This window comes from Adiantum capillus-veneris, chromosome 26 (assembly GCF_014529385.1).
Source record: "Adiantum capillus-veneris isolate H3 chromosome 26, ASM1452938v2, whole genome shotgun sequence".
Lineage (NCBI taxonomy): Eukaryota > Viridiplantae > Streptophyta > Polypodiopsida > Polypodiales > Pteridaceae > Adiantum > Adiantum capillus-veneris.
Window position 1 is genome coordinate 135,830,139 of NC_140956.1, and position 17,611 is coordinate 135,847,749.

The window sequence follows — 17,611 nt, forward strand, 5'->3', positions numbered from 1 at the left end:
CAATTGACGATGCTCCATCTCTCTTTGCTCCGCTTGAGTAGGCCGAGGCGGGCCATACTCGGTCTGAATCTTCGTTGTGATCCCAGCCCGCATCTCCAGATGCCGAGGGAGTCGACTGATCATTGCCTGAAGCCATAGGTGCCGCGGAAAAAAAAAAAATCGGAGATCGGATTTCCCGTAGAAGAGAAATCGGCCGTGCTCTGATACCACTGTAACAGACTTGGACACTCCAAGTCAAGAATCAATCGCGACAGCACCAAATAACCACTTCAAAACAATTCACAGATCACAATAGATTTGCACTGGCCCGGCAAAGTTCCGTGCCTAGAGATATTGGCCCCAAAGACTGGCGCCCCTTTCGGTATTTCTTTTTATATTAATCAGATCAAAGTACAAGAGTGTGGCTAGGGTTTCACTCTCAGACTCTGCGTCCAGATGCTCTGAGAAGTGAGGCCCTCACCACTACTTTAAAGGTTACAAGGGATGCCCAAAAGCTTCAAATCAAAAGCAATTGCTCTCTCTCTCACAGAGAGTCAAAACTTGAAAGCAAAAGCATTCTCTCTCTTTTTCTCATATTGTAGAGAAAAAGCAAAATTTGCGTCGCTCATCATTTCCCAAAAAAAAAAAAAATTTATAGCCTCCGCGATTTCCGGAAATTAGGGTTTTTGGCAAAAATTAGGGTTTGCAGAAATTTTAGGGTTTCTGGCAGAAATTAGGGTTTCTGCTATCCGTAGCCACGTCATCACTTTGTGACAGTACAGGATGGGGTTTTCAATTGTTTTGATAAGAGGAGTATCAGCTCTCTACAAATGTGCAAGCAGTCAGGTGCTTTTGGCAGGGGGAAGAGGAGAACGCTTCATACTCACGCGTTCGGTTAGACACGGTTGTCCTCTTGCCCCCTTCTTCCTGTTTCTCTTCTATGCTGAGGCGATAAGTGTAACAAACTTGGACACTCCAAGTCAAGATACTACCACAACATCGCTGAGATTCACTTCAAGACAGTTCACAATTCACACTTGAGTCGACACGGCCCAGCAGAGTTCCGTGCCTAGAGATATTGGCCCCAAAGACTGGTGCCCCTTTTGGTATTTCTTTTTGTATTAATCTGTGTTCAAAATACAAGACAGTGGGAGGGTGCTCACTCTCAGACTCTGCATCCAGATGCTCTGGGAAGTGAGGCCCTACCAACTTATTTATTGGTTACCAGGGATGCCCAAAAGTAGAGCCCCAAAACCAAAAGCTTAAAGGCTTTTCAAAACTAAAGCAACTTATCCCAAAAGCTTCAAAATCAGCCAGCGTAGGTTTCAGCCGGCGCAAAAGCAGGAATCCCTGTACGCATGTCAACGCTTTTTGCGGCGCAAAATCCGGAAGTCCGTACATCTTGCCACATCAGCCTGTCGGCGCGTTTTACCGGGGTTCTGTACTGTCTGTTGCCACATCATTGTCCGGGCAGTCTGCTGCCACGTCAACAATTTGTGACATACCCCCCTCTTGAAAGCATTGTAATCGCCCTCGATTACGTTTGCAAAACAGACAGGCCATAAACTGTCTTAACAGACACTGACTGTTAGTACCGACGCACTAGGAACAACACATCTAGCACATGTACCAATCGACAGTCACATCACAAGACATCACAGGACATCATTTGACATCACAGGACATCACATGACAAATCACATTCAAAAATCATTCCAAATCTCAGACCATGATTAATTGGCAACGTATTTAGTAATCGCATCTAGATCCAATCGGGACCTCACAGATGCCTGATTAACTAATCCATATTGCAATCATGTCTATAGAGATTTATGAGACCGAAATGTTGCAATCATTTCGTCTATCAGTTCTTGCACTTAAACAAGTCAAGTACAAATCAATCAGTATCAATTTCATTATCGAGAATTCTAGTTCATAAAGTCATACAGCAGAATACTGTCAGCCCAGCAGTATCCCTGAAACCCAAAGGGACATCAGTGACTCTATATCAAAATATCGGGGCAATCTGTCTATAAAGGAGCGGAATGACTCCTCTCTTGTGCAAACCCGCTGCACTAGATTCGCCCATGCTGAAATCGGGGTTCTATCGGAGTAGACTATGCTAAACCGAATGATTCAAGGTAAAGTTCCACAATCTGAGAAGTATCTGCTAGGTCCTCCTCCTCCATCCACTTCACATCCAATGCGGGATAGTTCTTGAATTTAACCAAGAACCGCCTCATCACTTTACCTTTAATCTTTCTATCTTTATGTGCCAATATCTGTTCTGGAACGAGTATCTCCTCGCTTTCCTCCACTTCGGGTTGCTCATCTGGCTCCCCCTCATCGGGCACATCGCCTTTAAAAGGCTTCAAGAGACTCACATGAAAAGCAGTGTGAATTCTCCAAGTATCGGGCAGCTTCAGTCAGACATCATTTATCTTTTCTTTTATCTGGAAAGGTCCATAGTATCTCATGCTAAGCTTTGGAAAAAGCCGCTCCTTTCCCTTTTTCTTTCTCAGGCGTGCCTTCCCAAAACGTAAGAGCACCCAATCGTCTTCCTTTAATTTCAAATCACGACGGTGTCGATCTGCTGCCTTCTTGTGTCTTTCCTGAGATTTCTGTAAAGCCTCCCAGACCTTGGCAAAAGCAGTGTCCAAGTCCCTCGTGTATTGGTCGGCTTCAAAAATCTTATCTCTCGTGCTTAGGAAGGGTGAACCTTCGTAGCACCTTCAATAATCTCAAATGGCGCCTTCCCCATCGAAGAGTGGATCGTGTTGTTGTAGGCAAATTCCACTTAGGGCAAAAACTTTTCCCATTAAGTCTTTTGATCAGAAATGTAAGACTTCAATAAATCCGGAACGACTGAATTTGCAATCTCAGATTGCCCATCTGTCTGCAGGTGGAAAGATGACGAGAACTGCAACCGTGTGCCAATGTTCTCCCAAATAGCCTTCCAAAACAAACTCGTGAATCGGGGATCTCTATCAAAGACAATTGTCTCAGGCATGCCATGTAATCTCAATATCTGGGCAATGAACAGTCTCGCTAAATGATCCAACTTGATTGTTTTCTTCACTGGAATGAAATGAGCTTACTTGGTAAATCTGTCAATAACAATCCAGATACCATCGTGCCCACTCCGTGTCTTCGAGAGATTAAAAATAAAATCCATAGCAATACTTTCCCACGGGAGGGTGGGAATGGATAAAGGCTGTAACAATCCCTGTGCTTTATGCCTGTCAAACTTGACCTTCTAGCATACCAAGCATCTGCGTACAAAATCGTCCACATCCTTCTTGAGTCTCGGCCAAAAGAAGTATCGTTGCACACCTTTCAAGGTGGTATCAATGCCACGGTGACCTCTAAATGGTGACAGTGGCACTCGGTTAGAACCTTTTCCCTCAACGGCTTGTAACGCACAACATCGTTTTCTTCATCAAGTAGCCATCCCGAGTGGAATATCCCGCTACTACCGAATACATCTGAAAAATCTGGATATGTGGGGTATTGATCGACCATATCCTCGAAGCTTCTATGATGAATCGCGGAAATAGCCAAGACCAACGGCTTCCGGGACAAAGCATCTACCACCAAGTTCTTCTGTCCCTGCACGTGGACAATTTGGAAGTGAAACCATGACAAGATGTTAGCCCACCGCATTTGCTTTTCCGATAGCTGCTTCTGTGACAAGAAGTAGTGTAAACTCTGATGATCGATGAAGACCATAAAATCGGCTCTGAGTAGGTAATGTCGCCACTGAGTAAGAGCGTGGATAACCGCCATAAGCTCTTTCTCATATATCTGTGCTATCAATTCCAGCCTTGAAAACAATCGGCCCTCATAGGCAATGACATGGCCTTCTTGCATTAAGACCGCACTTAGACTACGACCACAAGCATCACAATATACTTCAAATGACTTTTGCAAATCCGGCAAAGTCAAAATTGGTCTTGTAGTTAATTTCTCTTTCAAAGTCTGAAAGGCAGTCACCTCTGTGGGTCCCCACGAGAAAGGGACTCCTTTCTGTGTCAAGATACGCAAAGGGGAAGCAACCTCTGCAAACTTTCTAATGAACCGTTGGTAGTAAGAACATAAGCCCAAGAAGCTTCTAACTTCATGGGCATTCTTCAAATCGGGCCAATCACGTACAGCAGTCTCAATCTTGGCAGGGTCTATTTGCACTCCTACTGTTGAGACGATGTGTCCCAAGAAGTGAATCTCTAATAAGAAAAATTCACTCTTCTTTGCATTGATCACCAACTTGTGATCTCGCAATGCCTGAAAGACCTGTAGCAGATGTTCTCTATGTTTAGCCTCATCCTTGGAGAAGATTATAATGTCATCAAAGACAGTGCCAACAAAAGATCTGTACTCTCTAAAAATCCAGTCCATCATTCGGTTAAAGGTCGCTGGAGCATTGGTAAGGCCAAAAGGCATTACCAAAAATTCATATAAACCGAAGGTCGTCCGAAAGGCTGTCTTGTAGACATCTCTCGGCGCGATTCGGATTTGATGATATCCGCTCTTCAAATCGATCCTGCTAAAACAAGAGGATCCCTATAGTCGGTCAAGAATATCATCAATTCTCAGAATTGGAAATCTATTCTTGATGGTGATTTTATTGAGAGCTCCATAATCAATGCACATTCTCCAAGATCCGTCTTTCTTCAAAACCAACGACACCATAGAGCAGTAAGGTGAACTATTCGGCTGGATAAGACCCTTTTCCAAGAGGTCTTTAACTTGGTTCATAATTTCTTCATTCTAGGCTTGGCTCACATGGTAAGGTGGCCGGTTTGGTGGTGTGCTTCCAGGTATTATATCAATGGTATGATCCTCAGGACGAGCTGGTGGCAATTTGCCTGGCACGTCCTCAGAAAAGCAATCGGCATGAGTGTGGAGAAAATCTTGGCGTTCTTTATCAATTCAGACATATTTGTCCTATGTTCATCATTCAACTCTTTCAAAAAGATCGAGTAAACAAACAGATTGGATTTCATTAATTTCGAAACAGACAAAGCCGATACAATAGGAACAGACTCGCCCTTCAATTTCACATCAAGTACAATGTTTCGGCCCTTTTCAGTAGTCAATGTCGCTTTCTTCACCCAATAATGGACCACGGTATTGTTCTTATGGTACCAAGGGACTCCCAAGAGAACATCACAACCTTCCAAGGGCATTATGTAGAAGTCCTCGTGCCCCAAATACCCCTGACAATGCACCCGAAGTTTGCCAATGACAGGTGTAATGGCCACGTCCCTGCCAGGTACCGCTAGAACTGCCTCTTCTTGTGGTCCAATCCAATCGGGTGTAATCTCGAGCTGCGGCGCCAATTCACGTGAAATGAAGTTGGCCTTGGCTCTTCCATCAAAGAAAATCAGGCTTCTTGATCTTTCACTTTGCCCCAAGCTAGGCAAAGTTATGTACTTTCATCAATCCTGCTTGGGTCAGTACCCATGCAATCTGGAACCAATCCTGCTTTCATCTTGCCTTTTTGTCCACGTTCCTCAGCTGCTCTCGAACTTTCTTGCCTGTCTTCATTTTGTTCTTGCTGTGCCTTTTTAGGGCACTTCGCGAAGACATGCCCATGTTCCCCGCATCCGAAACACTTCCCCTCTTTGATGTGGTTGGCCCTCTCTCGAAGAGTGAGCTGGGGTTGTGAATCCTTGTCTTTCTTTTCTTCGGGCTCTTTTTCTTTCTACCTCCATTATTAGAAGTCTGTTGGGTTCTCTAAGTCAAGATCTCATCAGTGGGGTAAGTCAAATTGCCTGAATGGATGGCAAAACCCCGTTTCGCATGACCCATCAATTCTTGAATAGAATTTGACTTTTGTTCTAAGCAGTGATCTCTGATCTCTATAGGAAGTCCGCAACAAAACTGCTCAATCTGTTCTTTAAACGAGATCTTCTTAGATCAAGAAACTGGTAGAAAAGAGCTCCAAAATCTCTCGCAATATGCGTCTAGAGAATCTCCCTTGGTCATCCGAAGATGATTCCAAGCAGTTCGTATATCTCGTTCGTACTCCCAAGTCAGCCAACAAGAAATAAAAAGCCTTTTGAACTTCAACCATTTAACCGGAGCTTCCTTGTCTCGAGCATTTCCCTTGAAGAAAGAGGTAGCCCTCCGAATCTTGGAGTGCTCTGAGTAATGCCCTCCAGAGAAAGCTATGTCAAACTGTTGTATGAAGGCCAAAGCCCTCGAAGCATCTCGGAATCCAGGAAAAGTGTCAAACTTAATTGACTGTCCACCTTCTTTAAATTCTCTAACTTTCTTGCTTTTATCTTCGAGGAAGTCATACTGGTTGGCTTTATAGAAATGCTTCTTCTTTGCGTAAAACCTATGATCGTCGGAGTCCGAACTATCTGAGAATGAGTCCTCTTTAGAACTGTCAGAAACTGGATGAAACTTAGGCTTCTTTGTCTTTTTCTTGCCCTTTCCGAAGCTTTGCTTTTTGCTTCTCTATTTCCCTTTCCTATCTTCTTCGCTCGAGTCAAAAGAGCTAGAAGAACCATCACAAGAAGAAGAAGGAGAAGAAGAAGAGCTGGATAGTCCTTCAAATCGTACACGCTTCTTCTGCTTTCTTGCCGATGCAAAAGTAGATTGATGACCCAAATAACCCGGGAAGTCAGTTCCTTTCTTCTGCTTTTTGTCGTGCTTTTTCGCTTTGTTGTTTGCGTCCAAAAGCTGATTGATCCGTGCATCAACCACCTCTTCTAATTCTTGTTCTGTAAACATCCTCGGAGCAAGACGTTTCTTGAGTGCCGGTTTGATGGGTGTCTGTGGCCTTTTGCCAGTGGGTGTGCACCTCTTAGAAGGATTGCTGAGTCAAAAATTTTGCAAATTTCGGATCCTTCGCAATGTTAATCATCATCTTTGTCGCGTCGTCAACCAATTGTCGACGTTCCATCTCTTCAATCTCAGCCTGAGTAGGCCGAGGTGGGCGGTACTCTTCATGCAAATCTTCTTCGTGATCTCCTCCCGCATTCCCAGATGCAGAAGAAGTCGACTGTTCTCTATTGGAATCTATAAGTGTCGCGAGAAAAAGGATCGGATTTCCCCATAGAAGAGAAATCGGCCGCGCTCTGATACCATTGTAACAAACTTGGACTCTCCAAGTCAAGATACTACCGCGACACAGCAAAGATTCACTTCAAAACAGTTCACAATTCACACTTGAGTCGACACGGCCCGGCGGAGTTCCATGCCTAGAGATATTGGCCCCAAAGACTGGCGCCCCTTTCGGTATATCTTTTTGTATTAATCTTTGTTCAAAATACAAGAGAGTGGGAGGGTGCTCACTCTCAGACTCTGCGTTCAGATGCTCTGAGAAGTGAGGCCTTGCCCACTTATTTATTGGTTACAAGGGATGCCCAAAAGCAGAGCCCCAAAATCAAAAGCTTAAAGGCTTTTCAAAAATGAAGCAACTTATCCCAAAAGCTTCAAAATCAGCCAGCGTAGGTTTCAGCGAGCTCAAAAGCAGGAATTTTTCTACGCATGTCAGCACTTTTTGCGGCACAAAATCCGGAAGTCCGTACATCCTGCCACGTCAGCCTGTCGGTGCCTTTTAAGGGGGTTCCGTACAATCTTCTACCACGTCACTGTCCGGGCAGTCTACTGCCACGTCACCGGTTTGTGACAATGAGTAGATTTTTGACTTCAGAGGAGATTGGTTTGCGTGGTTTAGAGCTCCCAATTAGGGGAGATGAGCTGCCGGACACTGAGTTTGTTGACGACTCAGGCATGTACTTGGAGGGCCAAGAGGCCAATCTACACAGGGGTGAGCAGACTCTTGAGGTGTTTTGTTGTGCATCGGGAGCACTGATCAACTGGAAGAAAATAGTGGCTTTCTAGGTTGGCAGTGTTCCTACGCTAGATTGGTCGCCTGGAGAGGGCTTCAGGTGGATCCCCCCATGGACACTGTCACAAGACGGGCACCACGTGCCAATAGAAAAGAACAGACTGAACAAACTTTCAGCACTTCAATAACAACTGAACTGAAAGAGAGACGACACGCGACATGAAGTGGCGGAATTCCACCCCAGAGAGTATTGGCCCCAAACCTTGGCGCCCCTTTCGGTATTTCTTTATATTGCATCAACACAGTACAAGCCGGTACTCCAGGAAGCATGCCAGAGAATGAGCTAGCACATATTTAAAGGCCCTAGGCCCCAAAAGCAGTTTACAGTGAAAAGCCTTCAAACTCAAAAGCATCTGGTGCAAAAGCAAAGTCAAAAAGCTGCCAGCGTAAAATCCAGAATTCCGTACAGCTGCCACGTCAACAGTCAGCGCAAAACGCGAAAATCTGTACAACCTGCTATGTCATCATATCAACGCAAATTTTCGAAAACTGAGACATCATCAGCTACGGGTCCTACTTTATTTTAAACTTTATGTCACTTTAGGCCCCATCGGATGGGGTCCCCATAAGTTGGTAGGACTTCTTCTTCTGTTACTTGTTCTTAGGGTTTAGGCCCCTCGGCCGGTATCTGCAAGTTGGCTCCATTCTTTAGGGCTTTGACACGTCAGTAGTTGTGACATCTCCCCTTCTTGAAAGAGAGTAATCGTCCGCGATTACAGCATATCTGCAAAACAACTGAAGTTAGATCAAAAACAAATTTAAAAAATTATGAGGGTCATTCCAAGGGTCATTCCAAGGGACATTCAGTTTGCTCTTTTTGTTAAGGAGTTAGCTTCTCCTTTCGGCTCTTTTGATCAAGGAGTTAGCTTCTCCTTTCGTTCAGATCGGAACTCTTGATATTCTGGCGTAGTAAAATTAGCCATCACACCCAGACCATACTGACCTTCCACAGGTGTCTTGATGCACTAAAATTACATACCCAGGCAATCTCATCCAATTAGGAATATTTAGTGGTTGGCACATCACAATGCAACACAAATGCTCACATATGCATGTTACAAGACATAGAAACATAAAGTCGTCGATGAACACTCCCCCCACAAATAACCATCCAGGTCCGGGCCATGAGCTGTTCAACGACTCCCTCATCACTCCTCCCACAAATAATCTAAAAAGGTCCGGGCCATGAGACATAGAGGCCTTTTACAACCAAACGCCCCCCAGACCGCAGCCTGCGTCGTTTGGAGGTGCTGAGAGTTTGCTCAGACTTCTTAATACTCCTCTCGCATAACCATCCAGGTTCGGACAATGAGTAACTACAACAATACTCCCCCCGTAAATAACCACAAGGGTCCGGGCCATGAGTAAAAACAACAATTTTCAATCATTCAATACTCCCCCCGCAAATAACCACAAGGGTCCGGGCCATGAGTATGAACAAGCATTCGCAAACATCATTTCTCACTACTCCACCCGGGAGTAAAATCACCAATCATTGAAACCAGTATTAAAACCAGAGTCAAACAATTCAAATCGGCACCACGACAGGTTCAAAACAGATACCATCCATTTCAAACAAATTCCAAACAGGATCACCAAACAAGTTCTCAAATAGATTTCAAACTTAAAAAGCAATCTCGACATCAACCGAGCTCGAAAAGTCGACTAACTTTCCATCCTGAAACCTGCACCAAAAATTAGGGTTAGATTCCTTCCATAAGCTCATAGCCGAGCACAGCATGGTCCATCAGCTCTTAGACAGACAATGTTCCTCTGGCGGCGATGGCAGTCCCAAGTCATAGCAGTCACACCGAACCTCCAAGGTTATCAGCTCGAGAAGAGACATCTATTGAGAGATGTCGAGAAGTTTTAAGATATAATCTGCTAGGGTTTCCATGGCAAGCATTTCAGGATACCCCACTCTGCCAAAAGTTGCACTCCGAAGGAAGATGTCAGAAATTATATAGCTTCGGGCAAAATTTTCTTGAAAGCTTGAACAGTCCTTGGAAGTGTGCTTCTTGGTAGCTATAGACTTCCACCACTACATGGCACTGCCACCAACTGACCACAGCCACCATCCGTCAGCACCCCCTTGCTTGGGGCAGCGTCCGAGAACGTAGGCGTGCAGCTCTAAGACCGGGCGTACAATGCCACCCGGTCTCACCTCCTCGAGGTGACCTCGCGCACTCCTAGCCTCGTGGGCTAACCACCGGCACTCTACCAATGAGGGTCAATGATTGCAAATGAGGCCTTGGCCTCCTTTTATAAAAGTTACGCCACATTAGCCAGGTTCACACTACCTCCACCCGGACATAGGACACCCATCCCAACGGTGTCATAGACTAGATCCCCTCTTGTGATCGGGACATAACAGAGGTACGACATTCCAAGAAGAGTGTACCTAAGTAGAAGACAGGATCCTTTCACTAGAATCGATGCACCTGTAAACCACGTAGCTGGAGCACCTCTAACTATCTTTGTCTCCTACATCTCCTTTGCTTTGCCTCTTGAAGACGTTTAATATAACATTTCATTTCATTTCTACTACTTGATCTCTCTACCTCTAAATCTAACTCTATTAAAAGTACTTGCACCAGGAGACTCCCTTGTCCTCTCTAAAAGAACCTCCCTTCTCTCCCGTACCTCTATCCACCCTCCATGCTCACATGCTATTGGACAAAGCATGAAGCAAAAGAGAAACACGAACAGGGGAACACGCAAGAAGAGAGAGAGAGAGAGAGAGAGAGAGAGAGGGAGAGAGAGAGAGAGAGGTAAAGACAACAACTCAATAACTTCAAAGGCGAATAATACAAGATAACGAGAGAGTGAACAAGGGCAGCACTAATATAGTAAGCCAACTCTCAAAGCAAAACCTCTCAAAATACGCAACACAACAAATAAAAGATAATATGAGCAGAAACTGCTTGGGCAGACCCTCAGGGAGTGCTGGATCTTTTGACAGCCTAGGGGGGCTGTCGAGTGGCTCTACTACACCCTTTGCCACCCCCCTTAACTTTGCTAACCCGCTTTTCTCGAGCGGTGCAGACCGTCCGTCTAACAGAGAGATCTTGGAGAACGACCTGCTGCCCACCACCTTTGTCGATTTCCAAACTGATGAGGTTCACCACCGAGAGCCTCTAACGAGGTCCTTATCCCCATCCCGTCGGGCATGGAGTGCCCCACTTGATATAGACCCTATTTCTGTTAATGTTATTGGCCCAGACAGCTCCTCATCCGTTTATAGGCAGGCTGGGGGTGGCTCTAACCCTGGCTCTGACTCCATTCCTCTCAAGCGCTTTATTATAGCATTGCGTCGAATATGGCCAGCGTCGGCTCTTGCGCAGGCCCCCGGATGGTTTGAACGATGGTGGAACGGAAGCGCGCCCCGACCAGCGCGCCCTAGGACGAAAAGCACTTGGGCAATCATCTGCGCGGGGCAATTCGATTGCCTTGATCAGACAGCCCTTTTGCAAATAGGGGCCTTATTATTGCTCGTCCTATTTTCTGGTATACCTATTGTACGACAGTCAAGTGTGAGGCACACCTGGGGTGGCAGTCTCCGCTTCTGACAATGGAACGCCTCGCGGGCGCGCGATCTATATTACTAAAGGCCAATTTAGGAGAGAACGGGATCGTCGAAAGGGTAAGGAGAAGCCCGCGGAGCAATTACTAAGAACTACCCCCCCTACAAGGACGTTGCCAACTCCAGACTACACTGCGCTTTATGAATACCCACCCCGGTGGATCCCTTTAAAGGAGGTGGATAAGATATGCCAATAGATCGATTTGACGAGGTTCCGCTTAGACTACAGAAGGGCGAGGTAATAATAGTGGCGGGTTACTATGGATTAAAGAGTGCTACCAGTGCAGTGAAATATCCCTTAAGAATGGATTTTGAGGTGGTTCGTTGGCCATTAGGTTCATCCAACCTTAGGTGTTTTGCGTACTCTTTTATTTCCCACTGGCTCGAGACTGCTGCTTCCCTTGCAATCGTCTGAGATAAGATGGTACAAGATGACCCTTTACCTTGCGAGCGGTAAGACCTACCAAATACCTTTGGTGGGCAAGTACAGCAAGTTTGAGGGGCCTCAGAATACCGAAAAGATGTTCGAGGTTAGCCTTATTCCTAACCAGGGGTCTAAAGCTACAAAGACGTTCCGCCTTCGAGGTGTAGCTGAGGCCTATGACCAGTTTGACCACCCTGACCTCAAAGCACCCGAGATAATCCAACAGCCAGATCCTTGAAAGGTCCCTGGTCCATAGTTACAGGGGACGGGGGGGACGGGCCCTAGGGCCGAGGGACGGCCGTAACCGGGCCGGTAACGGCTGGGAACGCCGAGGGACGGACGGAAAACGGGCCGGACGGGCGGGTCACAGGGGGACGGACCTAGGACGGCCGGGGCCGGACGGACCGGACGGGGACGGCAGGGGTCGGCCGGGGTCGGATTCAAAAAAAATGGCCGTTTTTTACCGTTTGCAACGGCTCTGTGCAGCCCCAACTGCCATATTTTTGAAGCCTTGGCCCTTGGGAGGCTATAAAAGGCTCCCTTGGGCCTCTTAATACTCATAGTCTCAATGCTCAATGCTCATTCCATTTCCCTCAAGCTCAAGGCTCAAGTTTGAACTTTGAAGCTCTCCTCTCCCTCTTCTACCCACTTTGAAGCTCTCCTTTACTCTCTCTCCACACAAGCTCTCCTCTAACCCTTCTAACTTCTAAGCTCTACTCTCTCGAGTCTCTCCACCATCATGTCATCTCAAGCCAACTCCACTTCTCAAGCCGCTTCTTCTCGAAGGAGGCCCGCCGTGCAAACGTGGTCGTGGTGGGATGAAGTCGACTTTAGCTCGCGTGGCAAAGGTGGCGGTGCAAGACCATGGACGTGCAAGCTATGTCCATACAAGAGATCGGGTGGTTCAAACAAAGTGCGAGCCCATCTTCTTCATGAACCAGGTCACGAGGTGAAGTTTTGCCCTCATGTAGCTCCCGAGACGAGGTTGGATCTTCTTGAGAAACTCACGGTGTATGAGGTTGCGGAAGCGGCCAAGAGGGGCCGTTTTGTTGCCGTTGATCCCTCCGCCACGGCGACACCGCGAGAGCAAAGGAAAGCCAACCTTGACGACATCTCTCGAACCTTCAAGAGCCATGGATCTACACCGTCCTCTTCCCTTCCGCATCGCCAAACCACTCTCAACGAAAATTGGAATCCTAAATTGAAGGAAGAGGTGGATAGGTCGGTTGCCCGATTCTTCTTCCACGACCACATTGCCTTCCATGCTTCGCGGTGAGTTTCCCTTGGCATATACACATTGCAATCTTCCATTTTGTATTCATAATGGGTTATAATTTCTCGACTCTCCATACTAACGCAACATGCTCTATTTTGTGTGGATAGGTCTCCATACTTTCGAACCATGGTTACGAAAATAGGGGAATATGGCTCCTCTTATGTGCCACCTTCATCGGAGAGGCTTCGCACCACTCTCCTTGACAAAGAGAAGCTTGCCGTGGAGCAAGAGGCCCAAGCAACAAAGGATTTGTGGGAGACCAATGGCGTCTCTCTTCTTGTAGCTGGATGGAGCGACACCCGCAAGCGGTCCATCCACGGGGTGGTGGCCTACTCTCGGGGGGAGATGTACTTTGTGGAGTCACATGATGCATCTGATAGTGGCAAGGCCGCCGAGATGCTTGCTACGGAGTGGACAAGCACCATAGAGATCACCGGCCCGGAGAATGTCCTTTGTATGGTTGCAAATGGAGAGGCGTCAAATAGGGCAGCCGGAGCTATCATTGAAGACATGTATCCCAGCATCCATGTCACATTTTGCATGGCGCATTGCCTCAATAACCTCCTCAAGGACATAGGAAACTTGTCATGGATTTCACCCACCATTGGTGACGCCTCTCGAATTGTCTCCTTTGTGCTCAACCATCAAAAAGTGCGCCATGAATTCTCAAAGAGGAGCCACTTGTCTTTGCTCAAATATTCAGAGACAAGATTTGCATTCAATTGGCTTATGCTAGGCCGCTTGTCTACATGTGGCGGAGCCTTAAGGGGCCTCTTTCTCAGTGATGAGTTCCAGGCCATGCCGGAGTCTACATCAGCAGTAGGATTGAAATGCCGAGAATGGGCCAACGACGCCGCTTGGTGGGAGGAGGTGAAGACTCTTGACGCCATGGTCAAGCCTATTCTACACCTACTTCGAGTGGTGGATGGCTTGCAGCAATGCATTGGCAAAGTCTATGAAGCCATGGATCGGATGATAGAGGCACTTGAGAAGCTTGTGCCTGACCCTGTTCAGTATGCGGAGATTCATGGCTTGTGTGAGTCGAGGTGGAATGGATACTACTCTCCACTTCATGCGGCAGCTTATGTGCTTGACCCTGAGTTTCAAGGAAGGCGTCAAGAGACCGACAAGGAGGTGAGCAAAGGATGGCGGCTTGCATTGGAGCGCCTTGAGCCTAGCAGTGACATTAGGCGCAAGATTAGAGACGAGCTACTCAACTACAGGCAAAAGAAGGGCTCCTATGGATGTGTAGATGCACAGCTTGATCGCAACAAGATTGGCTCGGTTTTGTGGTGGGAGGACCATGGAGGAGATGGCCCACATTTGCAGCGCTTGGCTGTTCGTGTCCTTAGCCAAGCATGTACCACTAGTTGCTTGGAGCAACTATGGAGTGTGTACAGCCACATTGCCTCTAAGAAGAGGAATCGCCTTGGGGTTCAGAGGGCCAATGATTTGGTGTTTGTGAGCGCTAACTTGCGCATGCTTGCCAAGAGCGTCACACACAAGGCAGATCCTTTCATTGAGTGGGAGATGGCACAAGAGAATCCATCTATAGCCGATACTCTTTTGGAGGAGCTAGAGGAGAATTTCGAGCCTCAATGCGAGCCTCCCGAGCCGGAGCCCTCATACATTGCTGACGACCTCGACTACGACGACGATGTGGAGATTCAGCAGGCGAGCACTTCTTGAGTTTGATGATCATTGATCACTCGACTCTCGAGTCTAGACTCTTGAGTCTACGACTCTACCTACTACATAGCCCTTTATACTTTTTGTTATCCTTGAGGCCTCAGGCTTGTCCTAAGTCCTTTAGGCTTTTTGACTCTTGAGCCCTTGTGGCATGCACTTCTCATTTTGTATCGATCGATCATCGATGTTTTATTAGCACATTTCAGCCTATATGACTCGTGTTCTTCGGTCTATTTAGTGTAAATTTATGGTCAAAGTGATGCTCTATGTGTGTGGCATGTGTGTAGGTCAAAAAATGCCAAAAAAACTCTCTTTTTTTTTTGCCGTTCCGACCCCGTCCCCGTTTCCTGACTTTTGCCGTCCCGACCCCGTTCCCGACCCCGACCCGCCGTCCCATGTAACTATGTCCTGGTCACCCCAATGAGTTTTCCAGTTGCAAGCAGCGTTGAGGGGGACCAAGAGGTCATGATCCTACGATACGTAAAAATCCTAGAGGCGGAAAGGAGGGCACGGCAAGGGGATCCTAAGCGATGCAGGAAGATTCGTGCCCATCCATTTTTCAGCCGCCTTCTACATGGGATTTCATTAACCGTGCATAAAACAGGTGGAGGGAGATAACTAATGGTTGATAGAACAGAGGGGGAGCCACTGGCTCAATGCTTGATCCCCTTGTCGTCTTTAGAGTTTGAGTTGATCTGCGACCTTTTGAACTGCGGGTGCCACTTGTTTTTCCAAAAGGGAAAACAACGTCTCCCAGCGGATAAAGAACGGAGGGTTATCAGAGAAGATTTAGTAGGAGATTGCGCAATAAGGGCACCAGATCCCAGAGGGTCTATAGGGTTGGGGGTGGATTCGCTACCTCACGGAATTGGCCTTATAGATATGGACGATCCCTTTGTTGCGTGCGCAATTAGAAACTACCTTGGGAATGACGGTTCCTTTATACAAGAAAGGACTCCCTCAGGTGGCCTTCATCTTTGGGAGCGGGGGATTCCTCTCTGGGAGAAACCTATGAAGGGCGGTTTGTGTTCAGCAGACGCCCATGTAGAGTATTTTTCCAACGGGAGAATAACCATCTTGGGAGAGGGCCATGAGGTATATAAGAGGGCCCCCCTTGCCGGGTTAGGCGTGTTCCCACGTCCTCTCTGGCCCGCCCAGGAGGGCTGCGTAGCTGAGGTTAGAGCGCCTATTCTTAAGGGTACCCGGTGGAACACTCTTTACGGACAGGTGATGGGTAACCGGGCTATGCAAAAGGAGACCCTCCTCTCTCAAGCTCACTATCTTTGCGACCCCCCCTTTGAGAAGGAAAAGGAGCTCGACCTATTGAAGATCCTTGAAAAATGAGTAGAGGAACAGGCGGGCGAACATAGAGGAGAAACGGCCAAGTTGGACCTCGAGTTGGACGCCCACATAGGGGGCGTTACTGGCCGATTGGTTTAAGGATACCTCGGCCTACCTGCTTCCAGACGAGGAGTATAAAAATCAAAAGGTGGGATAGCCCACCCGGATGGGCTTACGAGATGCTCAATAAGATAGAGGAGGTAAACTCTATATGTCCCTATACATGAACGTAAGCGCTAACACCCCCTCCCAACAATAGATGATCATCGAGCAAATGAACAATTCAATGGAGCATGCATTAAAGGGTTTGAGTGAGCCAAAAGATTCACCTGCACTGGATGGAAGCTTTGTACATGGCCATGGCGGAAGCTCTAGAACACATGACCGATCCATGCTCTTCTCCGATCACCAATGAAAATGTGCGAGGAAGAGAAACTGTACATGTTTCTAGGAGCGTATGCGTCGGAGAAGGATGGAAAATCAGGAATTGACGTCCTAAGATGGCCCATTAGTTTCAGGCATTTTATTCTGCGTTGGAGAAGGATGGAAAATCAGCAATTGACGTCCATTACTTTCAGGCATTTTATTATATCGCATATAGTGGTGTGCGCTTAAAAGTTTGAATATGCACCTCATGGCTGTGTCTCATCCTTGAGGCCGTTGTCAAAAAATCAAAATAGCCAATTGAGAAGAGCGGAAGTAGGGGGTGTAAAAAATCAACAAAAAAAAAGAATCTAAAGTGATACCCTCTGCAGCGAGGCAGTGCGCGACAGTTGATGCGAGGAGTCAGCGAGGCGAGATGCAATAGATGAAGAAGGTATGGGGCACGAGGGCATCGCACGCAGGGAGTTGAGGGCGCTCGTGCAAGACGGTGTCTTGTGCAGGGAAGGGATGACGTCTATAGTATTTTTTATTTTAAAGTCTCGCGGCGTTAACAGCACCTCGTGGCAGCAGGGTTGGCTGAGGGAAACCTTGTGAGTTCGAAACTCTCATAGGACCTTAAAAGGTTAAGGGGCCATGATGGTTGTAGCCTTGATATAGGGGGGGGAATCTTCCCTATATATGAATAAAGTATTGAAGTTGCCAGTATTGGGGGTATTGTGGGAATATTTCCCTTAAAATTTGAGAGTGTGAACACACAACTACTTTGCAAATGGTAAGAATTAAAAAAGTGATAGTGATGTGGACTTTGCCTCATGGCATAACTTGTGTTGATAGCTCCATAGCATCTCTCTGTGCATGTATGCGTCGGAGAAGGATGGAAAATCAGGAATTGACGTCCTAAGCTGGCCCATTAGTCTCAGGCATTTTATTTTGCGTTGGAGAAGGATGGAAAATCAGGAATTGACATTTATTGCTTTCAGGCATTTTATTATATCGCATATAGCGGTGTGCGCTTAAAAGTTTGAATATGCACCTCATGGCTGTCTCATCCTTGAGGCCGTTGTCAAAAAA

The 17,611-nt window shown here is 46.9% G+C and overlaps 1 protein-coding gene across 1 annotated transcript in view; it reads right to left on the reverse strand.

The window, feature by feature from the left end:
- The window catches only part of LOC147424247 (pentatricopeptide repeat-containing protein At2g03380, mitochondrial-like), a 59,170-nt gene extending 42,444 nt beyond the window's left edge, over positions 1-16,726 (reverse strand). The window contains exon 1 of the mRNA XM_086501296.1: positions 16,486-16,726. Coding sequence (XP_086357422.1) covers positions 16,486-16,549 — 64 coding nt within the window. The 5' untranslated portion in view covers positions 16,550-16,726. The remainder of the gene's footprint in view (positions 1-16,485) is intronic.
- Between the last annotated feature and the right edge of the window lie 885 nt (positions 16,727-17,611).